Raw genomic sequence first — 25993 nt, 5'->3', positions numbered from 1 at the left:
CAGTTTGTGCAGCATGGGGAAGGGGCCAGTTAGAAGACTGGGAAGAGATGGGGGGTCATCACAATCAAATATGAGAAGATTTCAGAGGCTTCAACAGACGATGAATCCAAAAAGCTGCTGACCAATCCGATCATTTTGGAGTTATTTGTTGAGCCAATGCAATGACTATGGGAAGGCAGTGTTTTCAAAATCCGGGAAGAAGATAAAATCTAAGAGGGTTTTGCTTAGGATATCCGAAGCAGGCCGTGGATTTTGGCTGTTTGCTTTTGTAGATATGTTCTATTTCCAGCAGGATTTTAAGAAATAAATACTGCCAGCACAGCATGCTAATTAACACCAAAGAAAAACAAAAAAGAAAAAGGGAAAGACGCGTATTCAAACAAGTATCATAATAGCAACGCATCACGCCTTAATCTCACTAGATGGGTCGGCTACATGGATACTAATACATTAGTCATCTCCGTTTATGGCAACATCTAAACCATGTTAACAGGAAAACAAATCAAATGAACTGAACTCAATTCTAACACAATTACAACGTTGAATAACCTACAAAAATTTATCCACTTTGCAACAGTCTACAATGATGTGTTATGTTATAATAACAGCGATCCAATAGGGAAACAAACTCTAGATTTCCTTCAGAAACAGTGCCCAAAAACCCTGCAGCCTTGCCCCAAATAAATTCTTCCCTTCCCCTAAGCCATCTCATTATCACCACTTTGTTGCTGACCCCCCAATCAAATAAAACCCTGCAAATCTATACAGCCTATAATAATCCAAACAGCTAGAAAGAAAGAGATGTTAAAAGAGTTAGAGAGGATATTGAGCAAACTTTTAAACTAGAGGAATAGAAAAGAGACTCTGTTATAAAGTAGAAGATGTCCCTTTTTCTAGCATGAAGACAATTTTACAATCTCCAGTATCAACAGAAATTTAAATAAGAAAAATTCTACAAACATGATATCAAAGTCTAAGTTCTGACTCAACAAGCATTCTCCATAATCCCATTTCTTTTTCTAAGTGCGGACAATATGTCAGTATCAACTGGAACAATTGGTTGTGATTTTGCTTATAATAAAACCGATTACAACAGTTTAGTACATCTTTTCTTGCTATCAAAGATCACTTTACAGGTAAGACAGCAAAAGACAACAAAACAGAAATGGGAACATTCCCTAAAAACCTAAAATTTTACCTTCCACAGTCCTATATAAAAACCTCAAATAAGAAGAGGGGGAAATCAGGAAAGTGCGACAGAAAAAGTTTCTCAACACTCACATTTAACTCCAGTATAGTTTGGAATTATCAAAGGCTTTCCATTGTGAATGGTAAATAGCACATACCACCAGCAATAAAGGGAAGAGCTGCATATACCGCCTCAACTAACTTAAAATGGTTAATATCTGTTACAGAAGGATTTCGCCTATATGGTCCCACCCAAGCAATCAGCAGATATCATTGGCCAATTTTTCCAAAATCCATCTACAGATTTACACTCACTCCAGGCCAATCTTGTACCTTTTCAATGTTTTCCTCCGCCTCAATTTGTTGGACTCCTAACAATCCCAACGTTTGGGTTTTCAATTCTTGTTTTCGCCAGTTTGTGAAATAAAGATATCTCCTTCAGTAGTTATTTGGCCAGTTAATTTGTGAATGCTGAGGCTGCTGATACACACTGGTTGTAGGACCCACGATATCAACAGCTGAGGCCACTGTCTGAGATTGTGGTAGGAGAGGATGAATGGACGCTGCTGAAACTGCCTGCGCAGGGTGATAGATACCAGCAAAGGTTCCATGGCTGCCCTGCGTTGGGGTGAAAGTCACTTGACCCTGAGGAGGAATGTTGTAGAAAGAACCAGCCTGTAAGCCAGAAATATCACGACCTGGTGTAGCAATCCATACTGCGGAACCTTCACTCTGCCAGAGAAGGAGGCAGAAAAAGAAAGGAAACTATTAAATGCTGGGCCAAATTGTATCCTCTCGGTAGTTATAGAATTTAGAGGTGAGTATTTAGTCAAACATTTACATATGCAAGGAAGAAAAGAGTGGAAAAATAACAGAACCGCTGAGGTAACACCTTGCATTGCATCCAGTTGTTCTTGTTTTTTAATTCCCTATTTCTAGAAATTAGAAAGGGGACAGTGGTAATTGCTCCCATCCCGATACTCTAAATGCTGTGTGACTTGGAATTAATCAGACATTAGAACGTCTGATATAGGATTCATGCCACAAAGAAGTGTCCAACTCCTTGACACATGAAACCATAAACAAAATCACCAAAATGAAAAAAAAAAAAAAGAAAGATTATATAGTAGCTAAAAATGTATTAGACAGTATGCCACAAACATTTTTCTAATAACACTGCACTTCCAAATGAATGTATCAAGAAAACTTTGAATGACATTCTACAGATTTATTATGTTGTCCCATCAAAACGGAAGTCAAAGTACTTTTAAAAAAAATCAATTTTCCAATACCAAAACAAAAGATTAAGCTTGATCATATAGGACAACTAAGACCAACCTGCTGCCCTGTCATGTAAACATTAGTTTCCTTGAATTGGGGAGCAGAGAGATCCTCATTGGCAGTTGAGTTTCCAGCTGCTGAAGAACTGGGATTATAGCCAGCTGGAAAGGAGCTATACGGTCCATAGCTGTTTGGCACTCCAACATGTGTAGAGTTTCCAGAATTACTTCCTGCCTTATATTGTGAAAGTGGATATTTGGTAGCTGCTCCAGTTGGAGCTGGATATATGCTGCCAACCTGCGGTTGCTGGGGGAATGCATTGTTGCTTAAAAATTGATGGAGGGCTGGAGGAGGAACAAAAAAGGGGGAGAAATAGTGACCGTATGGAATGTAATTTGGGGGATAATGGGTTATAGGCAACCCAGTTGGTTGTCGAAATACAGGAAGAGGTTGTTGATTCATAGGAATTGAGCTCTGCATGACCCCAGCAGCCTGAGTCACAAGAGCTGGGGCTGCCGTAGCCAAAGGGTTCCCGCTCTGCAATCAGACAAGCATAAGCATGAGAAAAGTGCATGCTGGCATTCAAAGATTCATATTTAAGAAACATGGCAAAAAAATAGGCAAATAAATGACTATGAGAATAACCTCAAGACATTATAGATAAACCAAAACAATTAAAGCAGATCTCTTTTTTCTTACTACTGTATTCATAACTCACAGGAGCTAAGCATTTTATAACCCCCCCCCCCCCCCCCCCCCCCAAAAAAAAAAAAAAAGCACTAACATAAAGGAAAGAGCAAAACAAAGAGATTGGTTTGGAGATCTAAGAAGGTTTGCTTTGGCCATGAATAAGGCAGAGCGAGCACTAGTCCTAGTCAATTAGTACCTCCTGAGAGGCTCAAAAGAGGGAAGGAGACATTATTGTGAATAACCTCATAAGGTTGACTCATGACAGTCATGAATATAATAGAAAGTCTAGCATTGCCCCACAGAGGATCATGCTATATTCTGAGAGAACCATCAAATGTGTCAAAATCCTCTAGCTAGCCAAATCGCAACCATATTATATCTATACACAAGTTTTATTGGAAATAGGCACCTGTCTTCGAGCTCTTAAACAATTTCATAGATTATTAATACAGTAGAACACATACAATATAAGAGATTCACTTGGGGAGCAAATACATGTATTACCCCATTTTTAAAAAGAATAATATTTTGCAATTTTTCTTTCCTGAGAGAAGAGACATGTTATCCTGCATATATTGCACAAACACAAAGACAACAGATTAACTAGTCCTGACATGTTAGATGCACATAAACAGAATTAGCATGACAATCAAGCAAGCTCGTCATGATATTAGTGAGTTCAGCAAAGATAATTTCCATCAACTAGCAAGATTCCCCAATATGCCTTTACACAGTGGCAGAATGTCTGAAGTTCTCAAGAAGTGCAAACCTCTTGAGCAGTCTGAGAAGTCTGTGGAGATAACATGGCAACATTCCCATTGTATTTGGTCGCAACTGCAGGTGGATGGAAGGGGGAAATGCGGCCATCACTATCAGCACCAGACCTATAAAATTGGGCATAATAGCTGGCTGGATCAAGCGGTTGTGGAACCTATACACAGAAAAAGTTTAATAGCCAAATCACTGTTGGAGGTACAATGAGAAGTAAAACATTCCCAAAATAATGACTGCATGACCAGAAAAGCTGACAAGGAAATTGAATTTAAAGAACCACATAAATTAAAAACTTACCCCAGTAAACAGACATGAAAAAATAGCAGACATAATAATGAAATATATTTAAACTAGATCCTAAACTTACAAACTGCAGGAGAATGAGTATCAAATACTTACAACAAAGCTCGGAAGACGAGAAACATCATGTGTTTGAGACTCAGAGCTTTCAAATTGTGCAATCTGGCCTCCAACCACAGGTGGCATGAAACCAAAACTATAACTAGGAGAAGTATGAACTGTTGTAGACTGATAGCTTCCAGAAGGCAACACAGTCTCTTGCTTAGACTCACTATACTCATGGTCCACAGTGGATGAGAAACCCCCCTCACCAGATGATAAATCTTCTGATACATGTCTAGGTGATTGGGTATTATTAGGATAATCTCCTTCCTCGGTAGCCACCAGTTGATTTTGACTGCTGAATCAAACAAAATGAGTGAAGAAGGTAAAATACAACATCCAAGAATATAAATTCAGAAGTTTCATGAGAGAATCTACATCAGTGCTCATTATTCATCAAGAGTAATAATTATAGAGCAATATGAATGATAAAAACATGAACGGTAATAATAACAATGTCAGCGTATATCTGCCAAATGCACAATAGGAAGACAAGAAATTCATATCTTTATTAGTTACACACATTTATTAATCTACCACAAGGAATTACTTGAATAGTAAAACCCAAGTCCTTGCCTGAAAACCCATATCTGATCTGACCACTGCAGGCTAAGGAAGCATATTGCAGAATTTTTGAAGTACACAGAAGTGAGGCATAACCAACAGCCTAGTTTACATATTGAGCAACCATCCCATGACGTGTTCCACCTCAGAAATATTTGCTAATTTCTCCACAATTCCTTCTCAGACCACAACCCCAAACCCCACCAGCCAACACAAATACAACAATAATCACAAGCCTCGATCCCACTAGGTTGACCCCAAGCACACAAAGAAAAAATAAATTGACATACCAAACCATGCTAATCCCAAAGCAAAAAAAAAGAGAGAGAGAAAATCATTCCCCTAACCATCCATAAGAGAACAAAGAAACTGGGAACTCCAGTCTCCCATATCCATATCATGTTTCTGCTCAGTGCCTATCAACAGTTCAGATCGCTGATGATGTATCAGCATGTGTATATCACTATTATTGCCATAATTAGAGAAATAATAACAATTGGTAACATTCATTCTTGAAACCAGTAAAGATGCAAGATAGTAGATTCTCTTTGGAGAACTAGAATTTTGAAATTAGTAAGCATTAGATCAAAAATTTAGTGGGAACATAAAAGGATTTTACTTTGTGCAGCATCATGGCGTTCTTCTCCAGAATCTCTTACATAACATGTACATCTCAAAAAATAAAAAAGGAAATGAATAGAAACTCAGTCCCAGTAAAAAAGTTTATGGTTAGTACTTCCTACATCCAATGATAAAAGGAACAACAGAAAATCACCATTTTAGCAAACAAAATTACCTGATACTCAAATCAAACAAGAAAAGAATTAAAATAATAATTTTACAGACCTTGAGGACTGTTCAGCCACTTCTTCAAAACTCTTGGGAGTTTCAGAACCAGGTGCAGAGGTCCTGTCATTCTCAGGGCTGTTGTTACGTCCTATGTCCAAACTAAAACTAGCATCAAAACTTCCAAAAACAAAACCAATTTTGTCAGCTTCAGGGACATGAAGATGATTTGGGATTATAACATGTTGACCATCTGAGATATGCAACTCCTCAAGCTTCTTGTGTGATTTTGAAGTGGCTTCCCTAGAATCATTGATACTTGATACAGGGTGTGACTCAGCGACAGCTTCCACTGCTGTAGGGACCTCAGATGCACCAGCTGTCCCGGACCCTTGAGCAATATTTAGGTTTGTTGGCTTTGGTTTCCACTCCTTAGCAGGACCCCCTGCCAGCAAGAAGAGCATGAGTTAATTGTTACCCCTGACTATGACATCCTAGAATGTAATAAAGCAGCTCAACTCCTAATTAAACACCATCTTTAATATGACAATATCCATAGGTTTCTTGACATAGATAACGTATAATTGTAACTTTATAAAAATTATATATTGCTCTCATTTGGTACTTATATGACTATTTCAGAGCTGTTAGGTGAATGTCAAAATGGCTTCTACTTAATTCTGGGAAGCCAAAAGATAAATAAAAAAAACTGAACAGAAGAGATGCACCTGACTCCAATGAAAGTACAAAACCAGATATCTCTTTAATGCAGGGGGCAAAAAGTTTCAGTTGGAGTGCTCAAACAATAAAAAAAATTGCCGATATAACATGCAGCCATGGTAAGTAGCTGGAAGTAGTAATAGTAAATGCATTAAAAGGTTTCTGACATACAACAATATCCAACAGAGAGATGGTTTACCCTTCTGAGGTCCAATTGCTTGTTGCAATCGAGAATTGTAATTATATGAAGGCCTAATAACTGAAGAGCCACCATGAGTAGAAGATGCAGCTTGCACAGAATCTGGATGTTTATTCTTTCCAACAACCACAGGCTTGTTGGGCGTATTTCCTTGCATGAGGGAGCTTCCATCCTCGTAAGCTGCTGCTTCAGTTATTTGAGAAAAAAAGATCATAAGCTACCAGTCCAGTTCAACAAGAGAGAGAGAGTCAACTTGGAAAATGACATGAGAAAAAAAAATCTCCTGATAGAGGCGTGTAAATTTCTAACCAGCAGTTGGTTTTCCTTCAGGCTGGACAAGTGAATTCTGTTCTGCAGTAACTCGCTGACTTCCCACCTCACGTTTAATTGTACCCACAGCACCAGATAGCCATGAATCATGAGATGGCATCAACACAGGATCTGAAGCTGAGAAATGAACCGCAGGGGGTGCTTTAGTCCCAGCAGCTGAGCTGTTACTCAAGCTTGATATGACTTGTCCATCTTTGTCAGTTTGAAAATCAATACTATGGCTTTCCTTTGCATTAACTGGGCACAGAATAGTTGGCGGATCCGCTGACTTACTAATGTCCACGGTTGAACCCTCGTCAGACTGGTTAACCAAACTTCCAACAGACAAATGAGCACCGTGTACAACACCAAGACTCTCAGAAGCTATGGCAGTTGGACCATTGCTTGTGATGGTGTGAGAGCTGCAATACATTAGAACAAGTGCCTTGTAAAACATGCACCCACAAATCTAAAACTACTTTGTTCATTAAAGAGATAAATGTACTTGTTGCCCTTTTTAAAGAACTATAGAGCAAAGTAAAACATAATGCAAACATTGTCCAATCATTCATAGCAGAGAGCAGCACCTTGTTGCAGGACTAATTTCTTTACTTTTTGACTCTTGTGAAGTAGAAGAAGATGAGAATGCTCCCTTGTCTGAAACTTGATTCATTCCATTTTCCTTTCCAGGAGCAGAGCTTCTGCCACCAGCAGTATCTGACAAAAAGGACATATAAGGGGATAACTCGTACATACGATATAATAACTGAAACCATATGGGATATTGAAAATTGTTGGGGAAGTTAAAGAAAATAGGTTCAAATTATCTCTTTCATTGCCGGAAATCAAGAAGATAAGGTTGTCGGGCAGAAGTGATAAGAGATATACAAACTAAAGTGATAAGAGGTAAAAGAGATAAAGCAGTTCAGATAAGAGATAAGAGATGAAGCAGTTCCAGAAAAAATAGGAAAAGAGCAGTTCAGCAAGTTCAAAATTTCTCAGATTATCTCTATTATTCAAGTCTAGTTTGAATTTGTTTTTTCTGTATTTATCCCTGTATTTTAGGAGATATCTTTTAAGGAGATCTTATCTTGAGTTCAATGCAAGATGAGAAAAACCATTTTATGATTAATTGAATTGTTCAAGTTTGTGCATGGTATAAGAGCCACCGGTTCCTGTAGCTGAAACCTTTTTTTTTCCTCGCCTGACAAGTAATGGCTGGAAATCAATCAGCAGTGACAGCTAGTGAAACATCTATCACTGCCTACATTCTGGTTAGAGCTACACAGGTATTTCAATATCCCTTGACAGCCAATCTCTTCAGATTATTCAGCACAACCTAAATGGAACCAACTTTAGAGAATGGTCTCAATCAGTTTTGCTAGTCATCAAGGGCAAAAGGAAAGTTGTGTATCTTACAAGAGCAACACCTATGCCTAACATTGAAGCAGCAACCTACAGTGTTTGGGATGCTGAGAATTCCATTGTCATGCCTTGGTTAATCAACTCGATGGAGCCAAAGATCGGGAGGACAGATCTTTTCTACAAAACAGCTAAAGGGGTTTGGGAAGCAATGCAGGAAATCTACTTCGACATGGAGAACACTACAAAGTGTTTTGAGATCCGATTTGCAATCCAGGCAACAAGACAAGGTAATCCCTCAGTCACTGAGTATTATAATATTTTGACTAAGTTGTGGCAGGAGATGAATTTATTCTATGAGATTAGTGTCCAGCCCCTTAAATAGGCTGGAATTGAATCAGAATTTATGAGAAATTCCGTTAGAACAGATTTAGAAAGAGAGAAGAGAATTGAGAAAGAAGAGAATTGTTATTCATTCCAAAAACTGTCCATTCTGTTTCACCCTTCCCTTATTTATTCATAGGTAGGTTAGTTAGTTCTAACCGCCTCTCCTGCCTTCCATTCTTCTTCTTATTATAAAAATACCCCTCAAGTCCTAACAATTAGTTGGGAATGCCCTGAGGACGGAGTAAAATACAACAAGATTTTTGAAAAGGATTGAGTATTTGACTTCCTCCATGGTCTAACACTGAATTAGAAAACTGCTTGGAGCCAAACCTTTTCCATCCATACGAGAGATCTTTGTAGAAGTAAGATGGGAGGAGAGTCGGAAGAAAGTGATGTTGAATCCATCTGTGTTTTCTAACAACGATGTCAGCCCTCAAAATTCAACTCTTTCTACCACAAAGATGAAAGCTACTACCCCACCACATGGTGAGTTCCAAAAAGACAAACAATGGTGTGAACACTGTAACAAGCCATATCATACAAGGGAAACCTACCAGAAAGCTGTGGTAAAACCAGCAAATTGAAAACTTAAAAATCAAAGTCAACTCAATCCTCCTATATGGCAGATTCAGAAACTGGAAAGTCCAACAATCTAACTTTATCTGCAGATCAGTTGGAACTTTTGCAATAGTTACTAAATCAAACAAGGTTATCAAAACCATCTGATCTTACAGAAACTCCTAAACCAACAGCATCTCTTGCCAAACAAGGTACTCCAAAACCATCTTTACTTTCTCAAAAACTCGCTACAGATTCTTGGATTGTAGATATAGGTGCCTCAAATCATATGACAGGTTTAATTGATGCCTTATCAACCTATGAGACATGTGATCGAGATATAACAGCTTCAATGGCTGATGGTATAGTATCTTTGGCTAAAGGGCAAAGATTAATATATTTGGTAGACTTAGCCTTAAAATATGTTTTACAAGTTCCAAACTTGAAATGCAATTTACTATATGTGAGTAAGCTAACCAAAGACATAGATTGTATGGTGACCTTTTTTTTTCCATCTCACTGTGAATTTCAGAACAACCTATCTTCGGGGAAGACGATTGCCAGGGCTGAGGAAAGGGATGATCTTTACTACATTTCAAGGTCTTATAATTCCTCTGGATCTAGGTTACAAAATAAATCCTCTTTTTCTACTGTTTTAGGTTCTGAAATAATGTTATGGCATAAATGTTTAGGGCATCCTAGTTTCAACTATCTTAAAGTATTGTATCCTCTTCTCTTTACCAATAAAGAAAGACTTTTCTTCCATTGTGAGCAGTGTATTCTTGCTAAACAGACTAGACAATCTCATCTTGCTCATTCTTATAAACCTTCCAAAACATTCTATTTGATTCATAGTGACATCTAGGAACCTGCAAGAATATCTAACCCAACCAGTACTCATTGGTTTATCACTTTCATGGATGATCATTATAGTTATTAAAGGCGCACCTAGGTGTAAGGCGCCAGTTTGGCGCCTCGCCTGGGCTGAAGCGAGGTGGTTTTAGCAAGGCCCTCGCCTTGCAAGGTGAGGCGCTGAGGCGAGAGGCGCGCCTCATGAAACCTGTGCCTGCATCCTCTCTTCCTCTCCTCTCCAGCCTCCCCTCTTCTCAGTTCCAGCATGTATACATCACAACTTATTTACATTTCTTTAGTTTAAGTAAATGTCCACATTTTCTTACATAAATGTAAATAAGAAAGTACCCCCAATTTGAATTCAATAAAAATATCTAAAAAATCAAAATCCATAACAATAAAAAAATAGAATTTTGGTTTTAGTACAAACTCAAGATTTAGCGATTTTACCACCCCCAAAATACATACCTACTATTTTTTGAAAAATTCATTAAAAATCATTTTAACAACAATGAATATTAACTATTAAAATACCGGGAGATAGTTTTTCAAAATGAAAACATTTTCTTATATATCTCCTTATAATGCGCTAATCTTCCAGACTTAGAAAAAATGCGCTAATCTTCCAGACATAGAAAAATAACATTTTTTAAAATGAAAACATTTTCTTGATTGTGGACTTGTAGTGTTTATCGATTGTGAAGAATACTAAAGCTATTCCAAAATGTCCTCCATCAATAAAACAAGAGATTGGAGAGTACATGCAAAAGAAGAAAAATAACAGGGATGAGCAAAATATGGCACCGTAAGATGATGATTTTCAATTTGGTGAAGGGTATGATGATGATGATGATTAAAACTTCTTTATTGATTGTGGACTTGTAGTGTTTATATGTTTGTTTAGAACTTTGCACGATGATTGGTACTTGTTTGAGTTTGAGACTTTTAGTTTGAACTTTAATGATGTTTCTAGTTTAGACATTGCATGATGAATGAATCAACTTTGATGTTGTTAGTTTAGAATTTGAAGATAATAAAACATTAATGATATGCATGTGTTATTATTGATAATTTGATAGTTTTTTATGATTTTACAAGATTTTGAGTTTTTTTTCTAAAAGGTGCGCCTCACTTCGCAAAGGCGCGCCTTGCCTCGTGCGCTTCGCGCCTCAGGCTCCAGGACCCTTTGCGCCTCGCGCCTTTCAAAACTATGATGATCATACAAGGGTTTGTTGGGTGTGTTGCTTTTGTTCATAATCATCATCCTTCTCATTCCAAACTTGAACCTAAAGCCCTTAAATGTGTGTTTGTTGGCTATTCTCCCACCCAACAAAGATACAAATGTTATTGTCTTTACACATAAAATTCCTTGTTTCTTGTGATGTCTCATTTCTTGAGCATCAACCCCTTTATCCCAATATCTCTCTACAGGGGAGATATATCCAATACAGAGCAATATTGGAATCCTACTATTTCTCTTCCTACATCAATTCCTACTTTTCATCCTACACGTACCCCTCGTCTGCAAACTGAAATTGGAACTGAAATAGCTAAAGTAGTCACTATCCCTACCCAAACCTATGTGACCAATCAAGGGAGAGAACAGGTTCATGAAAAACCAACAAGGTTTATTCTAGAAGGCCTTGTAAGGTTCATTGTCAAATTCAAAGACAAGTCCAACGAATGATAGTGTGGAAAAGGGAGTATCTGCAGAATTTGATGATTTAGATATACCAATAGCTCTTCGAAAAGGGGTAAGATCATGTGTTAAATATCGTATCTCTAACCACTTGATATATTCAAAATTATCTCCACAATTCAGGGCATTTATTGCTAGTATTGATGAGATCAAGATTCCTAGAGATATATATTGTGTTGTACAGGACTCAATAGGGAAGGCAACAGTTATGGATGAAATGCAGGCACTAGGAAAAAATAATACATGGGATATTGTGTGGTTACCTGATAACAAGAAGGCAATTGACAACAAATGGGTGTTTATAATTAAATATAAGTAAAATTGAAGCATTGACAGATAAAGGCTAGACTAGTACCTAGGACTTCACACATACTCATGGACTAGACTATGAGGAGACGTTTGCTTTGGTAGCCAAGTTAAATTCAATACGCATCTTACTTTCGCTTGTAGCTAATCTAAACTAGGAATTGCACCAACTAGACATTAAGAATGCATTTTTGAATGGTGAACTAGAAGAGGAAATCTACATGAGAATACCTCCTAGTTTTGAGAAGGAAGACAAGGAAAGGAAGGTATGTAAGTTAAAGAAATCCCTATTGTTATGTTAGTTGAATGTTGGACCAATGTAATAGGTTGTAGGCTTGGATTTACTAGGTTGAGGCCTTGTGTAAATAAAGGCCCACAGATAACCATAGCTAGAGGAATGTTCTAGCATGCTACCGGGCAAGTTGTTAAGTAAGTGGGTGGGATAACCATTTTTGCGCCCATTTAGGCCATAGATCAGTATAAAAGCAACTGATCTACACCTACCCCACATGCTAAATGAAATCTGGAAATTAGTTTCCCTCTCAATTCTCGTTCTCTCTTTCTCTTTGATTCTCTCAACTCTCTGTTCTCTCTCTCTCACGATTCTCAAGCGATTGAGAATTCACTTGTCAGATCAAGAATCTAACAAATTGGTATCAGAGCACTTTTTTGGCCGACATTTCCCAGAGGTTGAGATACTGTGGCTGACGGCACCTGCATGAAACAGATGGAGAAGCAGTTACAGCAAGTAACTGCTACGATGACCGAGGTGCAACAGTGAGTAGGAAGTATGGAGGACACGATCGGAGCGATGGACAAGAAGTTGGAAGTTGTGGCGGATCAGCTGCGGGGAGATAAGCAAAACCAGATCAGAGAAGAGATGAGAGAGCATAACAACATGGTTCGAGATCAAATGCAACAATTCATGCTAATATTCTTGAACCAAGCACATGTGAGAATATCCCCGAACTTTCCCCCTCGTGAACAATTGGATCCAATACTACCAAGTATAGGCATGAGTCATAGGGCAATAGGATCGTCTGAATTGGGGGGTGATCAGGTGGGGATGGGCGAAGGAGTACTGGAGAAGAGACCAAGAATGGTGGTGAATTCGGGTCACTCTAATTTTCCAGTGCCCAAATTAGAGTTACTAGTGTTCGATGAGACTAAGCCAAGAAGGTGGATCCGGAGATGCGAGAAGTTCTTCAATATCCACCAGGTGGCTGAGGACCAGAAAGTTAACCTGGCCTCGGCATACCTAAATGATGTAGGAGATATATGGTTTCAAGGCTAGTCTGGGGTGAGAGAAGCCTATAATTGGGATGAATTCGCCAGAGGACTTTGTGAAAGGCTTGAGAAATGAAGGACGATTATCCCACCCACTTGCTTAACAACTTGCCCGGTAGCATGCTAGAACATTCCTCTGGCTATGCTTATCCGTGGGCCTTTATTTACACAAGGCCTCAGCCTACTAAATCCAGGCCTACAGCCTATGACATTGGTCCAACATTCAACTAACATAAATGGCCAACAGCAAGATTATAAAAGTGGAGGGTAAGGTCCAAGATAGCACTCTCATGGTCTTAATTGACAGTGAAGTACCCACAGTTTCATAGACGAGGGCACGGCTAAAAAGATGAAGTGGTCATTAGCTAGCACCCAACCACTATCTGTAACTGTGGCTAATGGGAGCAGGGTCATCAGCAAATCAGTGTGCCTGGGATTTTGCTAGGAAATGCAAGGGGGGACTATCAGGCTGACCTAAGGTTGCTGAAGTTAGGGGGATGCCACATTGTTCTCGAGGTTGATTGGATGAGGGAAGTAAGTCCAATCAGCTTTGATTTTAACAAAATGGAGGTTACCCTCGAGAAGGATGGAAGGAGGGTAGTATTGTAGGGAAATATGGAAGTGGGAGCATGCAAGATGATCAAGGGAAAAAGTTGCAAAGGTTGTTTAAGAAAAAGATGTCACAAGTAGCCCAACTATTCTCAATTGAGGCTACTGGACACTTGGAATTAAAGGCTAAAGGAAGATCTCAACAGGAAGACTCCTCACTCGCAGCCACTTGGCAAGTACATGAATTGGTTGTCCTTGATATACTTTTAATTGAATACCAAGATCTGTTTGTAGAGCCTAAAACCCTTCCCCCCCCCCCCCCCCCCTCTCAAAGATCCTTGGACCACACCATACCCTTTGTACCTAATATTGAACCAATGAACATTAGGTCCTATCGATACCCCCCAAAACTCAAATTTGAAATCGAGAATCTTGTCAAGGATATGCTAACCCAATCTGTAATCTAGCCCAACCATAGTCCATTTGCTTCCCCCGTCCTATTGGTTAAGAAAAATGATGGTGCATGGCGGTTCTATATCGATTATAAATAGCTCAACGCCATTACCATTAAAGATAAATTCCTCATTTCCTATCATTGAGAACCTTTTGGATGAACTTAAACATGCTTTTGTTTTCTCTAAGCTGGACCTAAGGTCGGGATACCATCAAATTAGGGTGGATCCTAACGACATTTCCAATACAGCCTTCAAAACGCACCATGGCTACTTTGAATTCATTGTCATGCCCTTCGACCTAACCAATGCACCAGCCATATTTCAAGCCCTCATGAACCAAATCTTTGAGCCTTACCTCTAAAAGTTTGTGCTAGCTTTCTTTTATGACATCTTGGTTTACAGCCCCTCTTTTGACCAACACTTAGACCACCTTAGGGCTACATTCAAGATCTTGAGGTTCAATAAACTGTATATCAAGAGGTCAAAGTGTGTTTTCACACAAAAAGAAGTGGAATACTTGGGGCATATCATCTCAAGGGTTGGAGTAGGGACAGATCCCAAGAAGATTAAGGCAGTAGTGGCATGGCCAAAACCCCCCAACATCAGGGCATTGAGAGGGTTCCTAGGGCTTACGGGATACCACCGGAGGTTTGTAAGGAACTATGGAACAATAAGCAAACTGCTAACTAAGATGCTGAATAAGGATAATTTTAAATGGAACCCTCAAGCGGAGAAAGTTTTTGAGAAGCTGAAAAGAGCCCTAAGTGAAGTTCCAGTACCAGGTCTACCCGATTTCAGTAGGCCATTCATGCTAGAGACTGATGCTAGCAACCATGGAATAGGGGCAGTTCTTTCCCAGGATGGCAAGCCACTGGCCTTCCTAAGCCAATCCCTGGCCCCTAGACACCAAGGCCTCAGCATTTACGAGAAGGAACTAATGGTGGTCCTCATCGCAATAAAAAAGTGGCGACACTATCTAGAAGGGGGAAAATTCATTATAAAAACAGACCATGAAAGCCTCAAATTCTTACAACAACAGAGGTTGCACACCCAACGCCAGAAGAAGGGCATGGCCAAGCTTATGGGATTGGATTATGTAATCCAATTCATGAAAGGAAAAGAAAATACAGTAGCAGATGCTTTGTCTCACTGCCAAGAAGAGGGAGTTTGTGAAACCATTTCAGTAGTAGTCCCAGATTGGCTACAAGAAGTGACCAACAGCTATCAACAAGGAGAATGAGCCAAGGGGTTATTGAAACAACTGAGTGTGGATGCCAATAGCAAGCCAGATTACTCACTAAACAATGGAGTGATCTAGTATAAAGGAAGACTAATCATTGGGGACAGTGAAGAGTTTAAGGGCAAAATCCTACATGCACTTCATGGGTCTCCCATTGGAGGGCATTCTGGCATTCAAAACACCTATAGGCGGGTATAGCAAGTATTCTTTTGGCCTCAACTAAAGAAGTATGTTTAGGACTATGTGATAAGGTGTGATGTGTGCAGAAGATGTAAGCATAAGACAGTGGCTCATCCAGGCCTTCTACAACCCCTACCACTAACGAACCAAGCATAGACTAACGTCATTATGGATTTTGTAAAGGGCCTTCCACGATCAGAAGGGAAGGACTGCATTATGGTGGTGGTGGACAGGTTCTCTAAATTCAGCCACTTTATTGGCTTATCTCACCCGTTCACAGCACAAAAAGTAGCAAGGATATTCATGGATAGTGTGGTGAAGCTGCATGGCATACCACAGTCCATAGTTTTAGACAGGGATCGAATATTTACCAACTTATCTTGGAAGAAGTTGATGAGGTTGCTAGGCACTAAGTTATTGATGTTTATGGCCTATCACCCTGAAACTAATGGCCAAACAGAAAAGGCAAATCAATCCGTGGAGCTACACTTAAGGTGTTTCAGTTTCCTACAACCTAAGGGATGGCACAAATGGTTGGTAGTTGCCCAATGGTGGTACAACTCAACTTTCCACAGCTCCATCCAGATGACACCATTTGAGGCCCCCTATAGCTATAAACCAAGGCTCCTACCAGCTCTGGCCAGGCACTCTATTGTGGCGGCTGTGGGAACCTACTTGCAACAAAGACAGGAGGTTATGAGATTAGTGAAAACGAAATTGACCAAGGCACAAAACCGCATGAAGCAGATGGCTGACAAGAAAAGGAGTGAACGAGTATTCTCAGTGGGGGAGGAGGTCTACCTAAAGCTTGGTCAACAGCATCTCAAGGCCTTGTCCCATCAACAAGCTAAGCCCTAAGTACTATGGGCCATTTCCCATAGTAGAGAAAATAGGGACAGTGGCTTACAGGTTACAACTACTAGAGGGAACACAGATGCATCCAGTGTTCCACATCACCCTCCTCAAGAAGGCTATAGGTACACAGAGATTTAGTACCTCACTGCCTCCCATGGCCAGAGAAGAAAATGAGGATGTCGTGCCCTCAGCCATCCTAGAAAAAGAGTAATCCGTAGAAATGAAGCCCCCATCATCTAGGTCCCAGTCAAATGGTCATCTCTCCACAAGGACAACAACACTTAGGAGTACCTCCTAGACCTTCTCCGACAATTTCCAAATGCTACTAGTCTCTTACACATTTCTTGAGGACAAGAAATGCTTTAGGGAGAGGGGGATTGTTATGTTAGTTAAATGTTGGACCAATGTAATAGGCTGTAGGCCTGGATTTAGTAGGTTGAGACCTTGTGTAAATAAAGGCCCACGGATAAGCATAGCTAGAGGAATGTTCTAGCATGCCGCCAAGCAAGTTGTTAAGCAAGTGGGTGAGATAACCGTTTTGGCACCCATTTAGGCCATAGATCAGTATAAAAGCAACTGATCTACGCCTATCCCATATGTTGAATGTAATATGGAAATTAGTTTCTCTCTCAAATTCTTTTTCCTCTCAATTCTCGTACTCTCTTTCTCTCTGATTCTCTCAACTCTCTCTTCTTTCTCTCGCCATTCTCAAGTGATTGAGAATTCACTTGTCATATCAGAAATCTAACACCTATATGGCCTTAAATAGTCTCCTATAGAATGGTTTAAAAGATTTAGTATCAATTTGAATTAGCTTGGGTACAAACAAGGGAAAACTAATGATACATTATTTACAAAGCATGCAACAGAAGGAAAGAAGACAATTCTGATTGTTTATTTGGATGATATTATCATCACGGAAGATAATAATCAAGAAATAGAGAATCTCAAAAGCTAGCTAAGGATTTTTTTGAGGTTAAAGACCTAAGAAAAGTGAGATATTTCCTAGGGATGGAGGTGGCTAGAAGTAAAGAAGGTATTTTCATTTTTGAAAGAAAGTACACTCTAGATTGTTTAAATGAGATAGGCAAACTTGGCTATAAACCTACTAGCACTCCATTAGAACCAAACTGGAAGTGTAAAGAAGAAGACAAACGTGAACATCAAGTGGACAGGGGGAGATATCAACATTTAGTGGGGAAACTAATCTATCTATCCCTCACTCGTCACGATATTGCATATGTTGTGAGTATGATAAGTCAATTTATGCATTCTCCCACTAAAAGACATCTTGATGTTGCATGTCACATCCTCGAGTATCTTAAGAGAACACCAAAGAAAGGGCTATTATTTAAAAAGAGTGAAGACAGAGGAATTATGGGATACGCAGATACAGATTGGGTTGGTTCTATTGAAGACAACAAGTCTACATCCGACTATTGCACAAAATTATGGGATAACCTAGTTACATGGAGAAGCAAAAAACAAACTGTGGTGGCCCATAGCAGTGCAAAAGCGGAATATTGAACTATTGCTCAAGGTATATGTGAGGTAATCTAGCTTGAGAAACTAATGAAGGACATAAACATATATGTATCAACTCCAATTAGGCTATACTATGATAGCAAGTTAGCAATCAATATTGTGAATAACCCGGTGCAACATAACCGAACGAAACATATAAGAATTGACCGGTATTTTATCAAGCAAGAAATCGAAAATGGAGGTATTAGTCTTTCTTATTTTCCTACTAAGTCTCAGGAAGCAGATATCCTTACAAAGACTATGTCCAGACAAGAATTTGAAACAATTAGAAGCAAGTTGGGAATGATAGATATATATTCATCATCTTGAGGGAGAGTGTTAGAGAAGAGATATACAAACTAAAGTGATAAGAGGTAAAAGAGATAAAACAGTTCAAATAAGAGATAAGAGATGAAGCAGTTCCAGAAAAAATAGGAAACGATCAGTTCAACAAGTTCAAAATTTCTTTGATTATCTTTATCATTCAAGTCTAGTTTGAATTTGTTTTTTCTGTATTTATCCATGTATTTTAGGAGATATCTTTTAAGGAGATCTTGTGTATATATACCCATCTTGAGTTTAATGCAAGACGAGAAAAAATCATTTTACAATTAATTGAATTGTTCATGTTTGTTCAAAAATAATCATTTGTTATTGGCTTATAGAAAATTTATCCATACATAAAACTCAAGGAAATTTTCCCTGACGTATGAAAAATTTTGGACTTGGAAACAATTTGGTATTGGCTGTTTAAACTTGGAAGATATTGACAAACTCTAGATTTATAGCAGCAACACCAACAAACAACAGATTCTTTCGTACATTTTCCCCTACAAAAGGTAGGTTTACACCAGCAATGACATGAAAAGGCAACAAGATTCTAAAAAAGAAAAACAAAATCTAACTCCAGTATTTCTGGACAGACAATCACATCCGAATTGTGAATTACCATTCCCTGCATAACGAGGAAAATAGTTGGGCCGCCCACCCTTACTCCCCCGTGTTTGCGTACCAGGTCTCCACCTTGATTCTGCTGATTCTTTGTTGCTCAAGTTCTGCACAAGTATAAACACACACAAAAAAAAGACCAAATAATTTATGAAGTACTAAACATAGGCCAACAATAAATAAATTCTCTTCTAATATTTATAATTGAAGTATGGGCTGGCACAGAAAAGAAGAGAATCAACACAAAACACAAAGTCCTTTGCAATGACAACCACAAAAAATTCTCTATTAATTCCAGAAATTGATTTAGGCTTAACCTAAAAATCAAACTTACAAAAATGAGAGGAAACTCCTCTTAGGCCTAAACAAAATAGTTTCATAGCAACCATAATACAAACATATTAAAATGCAAGATCAAAATCTGTGTCTCATTCAAGCAAGTGCACTAACAATAATCCTGCTTCTAGTTATCCTAGAATTTAGCTTTCACATGTTGAATTTAGCATGATAATAGTCTCGGTAAGCCCAGCACCAATACCAGGTCAAATAAATATAGTTCAGATTCTGTAACAGCTGATCAAGATCAGAGACAACTTAAAGGTAAAAAATTCTGCAAATAATCATACAACTGAGCATGGTAGTTAAAGCAATTCAATAAAATATTGCATGTGGTCTACATCAGCTATGGCCAATTAGCAGCATTGTTACACCGGAATGAAGAGAAAAATTCAAGATCCCAGTGGGATTTTTGCATGCACAAAGACAAAATCATTCTACAATCAACCAAGTAAAATATAATCATGTAGTAATGAATGATCCAATCATAAAATCCTTTTCAAGGGTAAAACAAAGTGTTACAATTGGGAGCACTGGCAGTCTATTAATTCACCCAAGAAGTCAACAAATATAACACTCTTTACACTCTCACTCACCAGCACAATCACACAATGTAAACAAAAAGTAAAGAATTGTAAAGAATAGAGTTAGAACAATCAAACCACATGAAGAACACCGAGAATTTATCCTAGTTCGAACTGAAAGAATCAGTACTACATCTAGCAATACCAAGAGCAATCCAATATGAATGAAATCAGATACAAGAGTTCCCAGACTTCCTCTCACACACGAGTACATTGTTCTCTCTTGAGATTACAAAGAACTTTTCTTGACACAAAGCCTTTCCTCTCAACACACAACACTCGACTCGTTTACAACAGAGAGCTTTCTGAAAAAAATGAATGATACCCTAAGCACTAACTCAAGCCCCCTATATATAGGCAATAGGACAGTTACATCAAGGGAATTAAAAATATAACAATACCTAAAATACCCTCAACTAAAAATCACCATTAAAAGCACTAAACAGTCACTAATGGCCTACCGCAAGGGATCCAACTGGGATCTCTCTATCTCTTCCTTCTAGATCCTTAATACTCAATGCAAAACATCACACCAAGTTTTATCATATGGTTATAAGACCACTTTTATGGTATGACTCAGAATGTTAGCAGTTTAGCACAATATGTGCACAATATGCATGGACCTAAGATAAGCATGTTACAATGCATGTGCATCTACATCCATATAAGAAAAACAAAATAGAAAACGAAATTATATGTAATAAGGTTAGAGTAGTGTCTATTGAAGATAAGAAGTGACAATCACAATTAAGATGGTAAAGACATATGAGAAGAAGACCGATAGAAACACCTATGAGGCAAATGGAGGAAATTTGTAGCAAAAGAAGGAAGAGGAAGATCAAAGAAAACTTCACAGGAAACTCTTCGGTATGACAGTTCATATAATGGCCTTACAAAGCATATGAGCAAGGATAGATATGCATGGAGGTCTAGAATTCATGTAGCCAACCCCATCTAGTAGGACTAAGCTTGTGATAGTTGTTGTATCTACCCTCACTAAAATTCATGGGGAACATGAAAACCATACGGTCCATACCTAACACGGTCAAGTCACATTTGTGCATTTATTACAAAGAAAACCACCTTCATGCCACTCCACGAAAAAAGGCTGAATAAATAAAAGAACATAACTAGAGAATCTTGAAATAATAAATTCATACCCAAATGGACACACAAACGTGTGCTTGAAGATGGATTTGATGCATGGTTGCTCTATCCAAAACCACTCTTCAATTTTGAAAAATGTCATTAAGGTGATTTAAGAATCAAATTAATTATAGATATTTATGTGATTCAAGAAAAAGAACAAGGGGGCTTTGAGCCAAATAAAGTGTATAAAAGATGATTACTAAAAGCTACAAGTAAATTAGGGGACAATCCAAGCGAGATGCAGGGAGCATTTCTCAAAGCTATTCCATGAATGTGTATAAACAAATATCACCTTAGGGTATCATAGTAATTCTGAAAAAATACAAGAATTATAAAAATGTTATAAGATCAACTTTGTTGTATGGCACAAAATATTAAGCAATAAGGCACCCCAACATGTGCAAAATATGAATGTTGTTGAATTGCTAGCAACCATTTCATCTAAAGGCTTAAACTATTAGATAGAGGGGTAACTTTATCTTTTATATTGTTTAATGAATTTCTTATTTACAAAAAATATGTATATATTTTATATTATCATTTTTTACTCTCAACACACCCTCTCACATGTGACCAAACTTCACTGCATAATTAGTCCAAACATGTGCAACAATTTAAATATTGGGCTAGTGGTCAGTTTTAAACTCGGGGCCTTTGCCTACTCTTATACCATGTTAAATTATTAACCACTATCCCTCTAAAAAGCTTAAGCTATTAGACAGATGGCTAACTTTATCTTTTATATTATCATTTTACTCTCAATAAATGTACTAGAAATGAGGATGTTACAATTGATATGAAGTAATACAAGAAAAGATAAAATTAGAAATAAGGTTATCGGTGGTTAGGTCGGAGTGGTTCTTGTCAAAGATAAAACATAGAAAACACATTAAGATGGTTTGGTCATATGAGAAGAAGATCAATAGAGGCTCCTATGAGAAGAGTGGATAGAATAAAAGGGAACAAGTTTTTAGCAAACGAGGTAGAGGAAGACCTAGATGAAGTTGATGGGAGACTCTTGAGTATGATATGAGTTATAAAGGTCTTATAGAATATAAGGCCATAGATAGAAATAATTAGAGAAACCATGCAGCTAACCCCACATATAGTGGGTTCAAGGTTTGATACATTGTTGTTATTGTATTTGTTCAAAAGAAATGAAGAAATCTATAAAAAAGATGAGAAGTAATGCAGTCGCTAGACTAAATAATATCCCAATAGAAGCATGAAATACATGGGAAAAGGAGACATTTTGTGGTTAATGGAATTATTTAACGAGATTCTTAAATTGAATAGGGTACATGATGAATAGAAAATCAGAACTATTATAGTGCCTATCTTTTTATAATAGCGAATAAAATATTAAAAATAATAGAAATTATTGAAGGATCGAGCTAATGATTAACACTATGAAACTTTGGGAGAGGGTGACTGAGCAAAGGTTAAGAAAAAAACCCAAGGTGTTTGAAACCCAATTTGGTTTCATACCTGAAACAATCAAAACTATATACATGCTAAGACTATTAATGCGAAAGTCTAAAGATAAACCAAAAAATATATATACATGACATTAATAGATTAAGAAAAATCTTGTGACTAAGTCCCCCAAAAAGTCTTATAAATGGTTTTAGAGAGAAAAGGAGTTTGAATTACTTACACAAAAAGTTACTAAAGACATGTAGCATGGATTAAAAACATGTGTTAGAAATGTAGGGTAGACACAAAGTTCTTTTCAATTACAACTAAATTGCATCAAGGATTCATACCAAGCCCTTATCTCTTTCCTAACGATGGACGAACTCGCTAAATGCATCCAAGCATAGATGCTTGAATGCATGCTATTTGTAGATGACATTGCCTTGGTGGATAAGATGGGGAGAAAAGACATGAATAGCCAAAGTTAAGATATTGGGAGATACTTCAAAGTCTAAACACTTTAAGTTGAGCGTATCAAAAATTGAATATAACAAATGTCACTTTGTAAAAATATAAATGTGGATGACGTTATAGTGAGACTTGAAGATTAATTCTAAGAAAATATGAATTCAGATATTTGGTATCAATCCTCAAAAAAAGATAGAGAAATTATTAAGGATGTTTTCTTAGAATTAAGCAAGATAGTTAAAATGAAGAATTGCATTCAATGTGTGATTCAAAATTTCCACTAAAGTTAAACAAGCATTTTTATTAAACAACTATAAGACCAATTTTGTTGTATGATATGAAACGTTAGTCAATAAAGCAGCAATGTGTGTAAAATAAGAGCATAATAAAAATGAGGATGTTATAGAAGATGTGCAGCCCATCATAAAAGGATACAATTAAAAATGATATGATACATCATAAGGTCAAAGTGGCACTCCAATTGAAGATAAAAAGCATGAGATATGATTAAGATGGTTCCATTTTGTGATAAGACCGATAAATGCTCCTCTAAGGAGAGTGAGTGGAATAGAAGAAGCTTTCAAAAAAAGAGGTAAACTAAGAAAAACTTGGTTAAAAACTCTTAAGAAGCTATGCATCATAATGGTCTTACAGAATTTATGGTCATATATAGAGATGATTAACAAACTAATATCCATATAGCCAATCCATCTAGTGGAATTAAGGCTTGATATGTTGTCGTATAGATGGAAAAGCTCTAGTGAATGCATCAATATAAACTTCAACATTTACAGTGCCACTGCAAAATCATTAAAAAAAATGTTACCTCTTTTTTCCTGTCACGTTTCCTCTTGACCTCATGAAATTTATCTGCAAAACAATTATACACTTGGTATATGGAATTGAATGATAAAAATAAAAATTACAAAAGAGGATTCTCAATGTACAATAGGAAATCTTGAGTTCAAAGATCTCCTTCCAACTAAAGCTAGCTAGATCAATTGATGTTTAAATAGACAAAAGTACGGAAAATTAAAGTAATGCACAGGGTGTTCTTGTAGAATGAGCTCCATACATAGTAATCCATCAATGATCCACAAGAAACATTTAATTGCTTAAAACTATTATAAATAAACAAGTCAATAAAATCACTCAACCAGTGCTCAAAACAGGGGAGACTTGAGTAAGAGCAGTCAGAAAAATGCCCTCCCTGAGCACATAGGAAACAATAATACAGCTTTATCTTATGCCAAATTTAACGTTCAGCTGTTGTCTAAAAAATAAAGCTTGTGTCTACAAATTCTGGACCACCAAGAGCCTGAAGCAGGAAAACTTGGAAAGCTTGCGCCCATAGACAGTCAAAGAGGAATATTACAGCTGCTTCACTTGTAGGTCAGAGTGAACTCGTAGTCTTTAATAACTACAAATAACTTAGCAACGCATACAAGGGCCACTAAGGAAGTCCTAGAAACAATCCCGGTTGCCTTCTTCATGTGATCACTTTGAATGCCTTAATCAACAACTTGAAAAGATCTAAACTAAAGTACCCGTGTTAACCGATAATTCAAGACAAATGTATGCTCTAGTGTAATGATACTTCCCAGGCTTTCTAAGAGTAGCATCAAATGTGAAAAAGAAGACAAAAGAAAACATAGACTCAACCTGAAAAACACAATAATGATGGCAACTAGGTGAGAGTCGAATGTCAACCTTTGTATCATATATTCAGCTCAAAACAAGTTATAGTCCTGGAACAATTATAATAGCTACGCGGATTAAATTGATTGCATATCTCACTTTTTCAATAATGAGGAAAACAGGAAACATCACTTCCAGAAAAAGTATTTCAACAGTGGAAAGCCATTAGAGGGAATTAAAAAAACAAAACTGAGCCACCACACCTAATAAAACCCAATAGAGTCGAATCCCCAAACAAACAGCCCTAATCAACAAAACCCACCAAACGCAGATCATAGCCCACCAAGACGGAGATCAGGATCAACCCCACAAAAAACACAGAAAAAAGCCAAACGAAGCTGAGAAATGATTCAAAAAAATGAAGAGAAAACGAAATACCCTCCAGCAGGAGCTTCTGGGCTGTTTCGTTGGGATCCATGGAACATTCCTTGAGCATTGCATAAATCTCCTCGTCACTGTGACTATCCGCGATCTCCTTGATGTTCTGCACCATCTTGCGAACATTGTTCGGGATCGAATCCTTATCCCCGCTGCTCATCTTCAGAACGCACGATCACCCCTTAGTAGATATCCAAATTGCTCCAAATATATATATATGTATAAATATAGATGGATAGAAGACGGAGAGAAATTCAGGGAGATGGAAATAGATTGTTGTGAGATGGACACGGATTTGTTTTTCTGATGAATGGGACGGCGAAGAACGGAAGGAAGGAGAGAGACACACACACACACACACAGAGACTTGGAGGGGTTTTGAATTTTGATCTAATTTTCAAGCTCGGGGAGAGAGAGAGAGAATAGAGAGAGAGAGAGAGAGAGAGAGAAGCAAATGAGTGCTTTGAAGAGTAGGGCTTTTTGGTTCTTTCTTCCTTCTTTCTTTCTCTCCCCAATTTTCTTTTTCTAATTTTCTTCTTTTTTTTCTTCCACTCTTTCTTCGGTCGCCTTTTCTATTCCTCCATTGGTGTTTCTTCTTCTGTGTATGTATTTATATATTATATCTATAATATATGTATACTTATATATAATACTGTATCCGACCAACCATGGCGATCTATGAATGTCCGAACTCTGATCCAAAGGGGGGTGGGTCCCACGAGTGTGGAAAGAGCCTTGATCTACCCCCTCGCCCCCCACCTCCGTTTAGTTAAATTTTCCACACGTGTGAGACTTTATTTTTTGAATATTTTAATTTAATCTGTGATTAAAAGTAGGGCAACGTGTCTT

The 25993-nt window shown here is 37.8% G+C and overlaps 1 protein-coding gene across 4 annotated transcripts; it reads right to left on the bottom strand.

Moving 5' to 3' along the window:
* Nucleotides 1-1037: 1037 nt before the first annotated feature.
* On the bottom strand, nt 1038-25674 carry LOC127791891 (GBF-interacting protein 1-like). Of its 4 annotated transcripts, none has more exons than XM_052322058.1 (11): nt 25145-25674; nt 23895-23938; nt 19117-19222; nt 7501-7630; nt 6914-7335; nt 6605-6790; nt 5746-6130; nt 4333-4633; nt 3929-4090; nt 2527-3006; nt 1038-1920 (listed from the first exon to the last, which is right to left on the bottom strand). In XM_052322058.1, exons 1-11 carry the CDS (start codon nt 25302-25304, stop codon nt 1627-1629), a joined length of 2670 nt encoding a protein of 889 aa, XP_052178018.1. In that variant the 5' UTR covers nt 25305-25674; the 3' UTR covers nt 1038-1626. The 4 variants fall into 4 exon arrangements, with proteins under 4 accessions (XP_052178018.1, XP_052178021.1, XP_052178020.1 ...); XM_052322061.1 differs by having other exon boundaries at nt 6605-6784; nt 25145-25673; XM_052322060.1 differs by having other exon boundaries at nt 4333-4630; nt 25145-25672.
* Nucleotides 25675-25993: the final 319 nt, after the last annotated feature.

This window comes from Diospyros lotus, chromosome 15, assembly GCF_014633365.1.
Source record: "Diospyros lotus cultivar Yz01 chromosome 15, ASM1463336v1, whole genome shotgun sequence".
Lineage (NCBI taxonomy): Eukaryota > Viridiplantae > Streptophyta > Magnoliopsida > Ericales > Ebenaceae > Diospyros > Diospyros lotus.
Note: the sequence above shows the minus strand (reverse complement) of the source record. Positions and strands in the feature narration are given on the sequence as shown.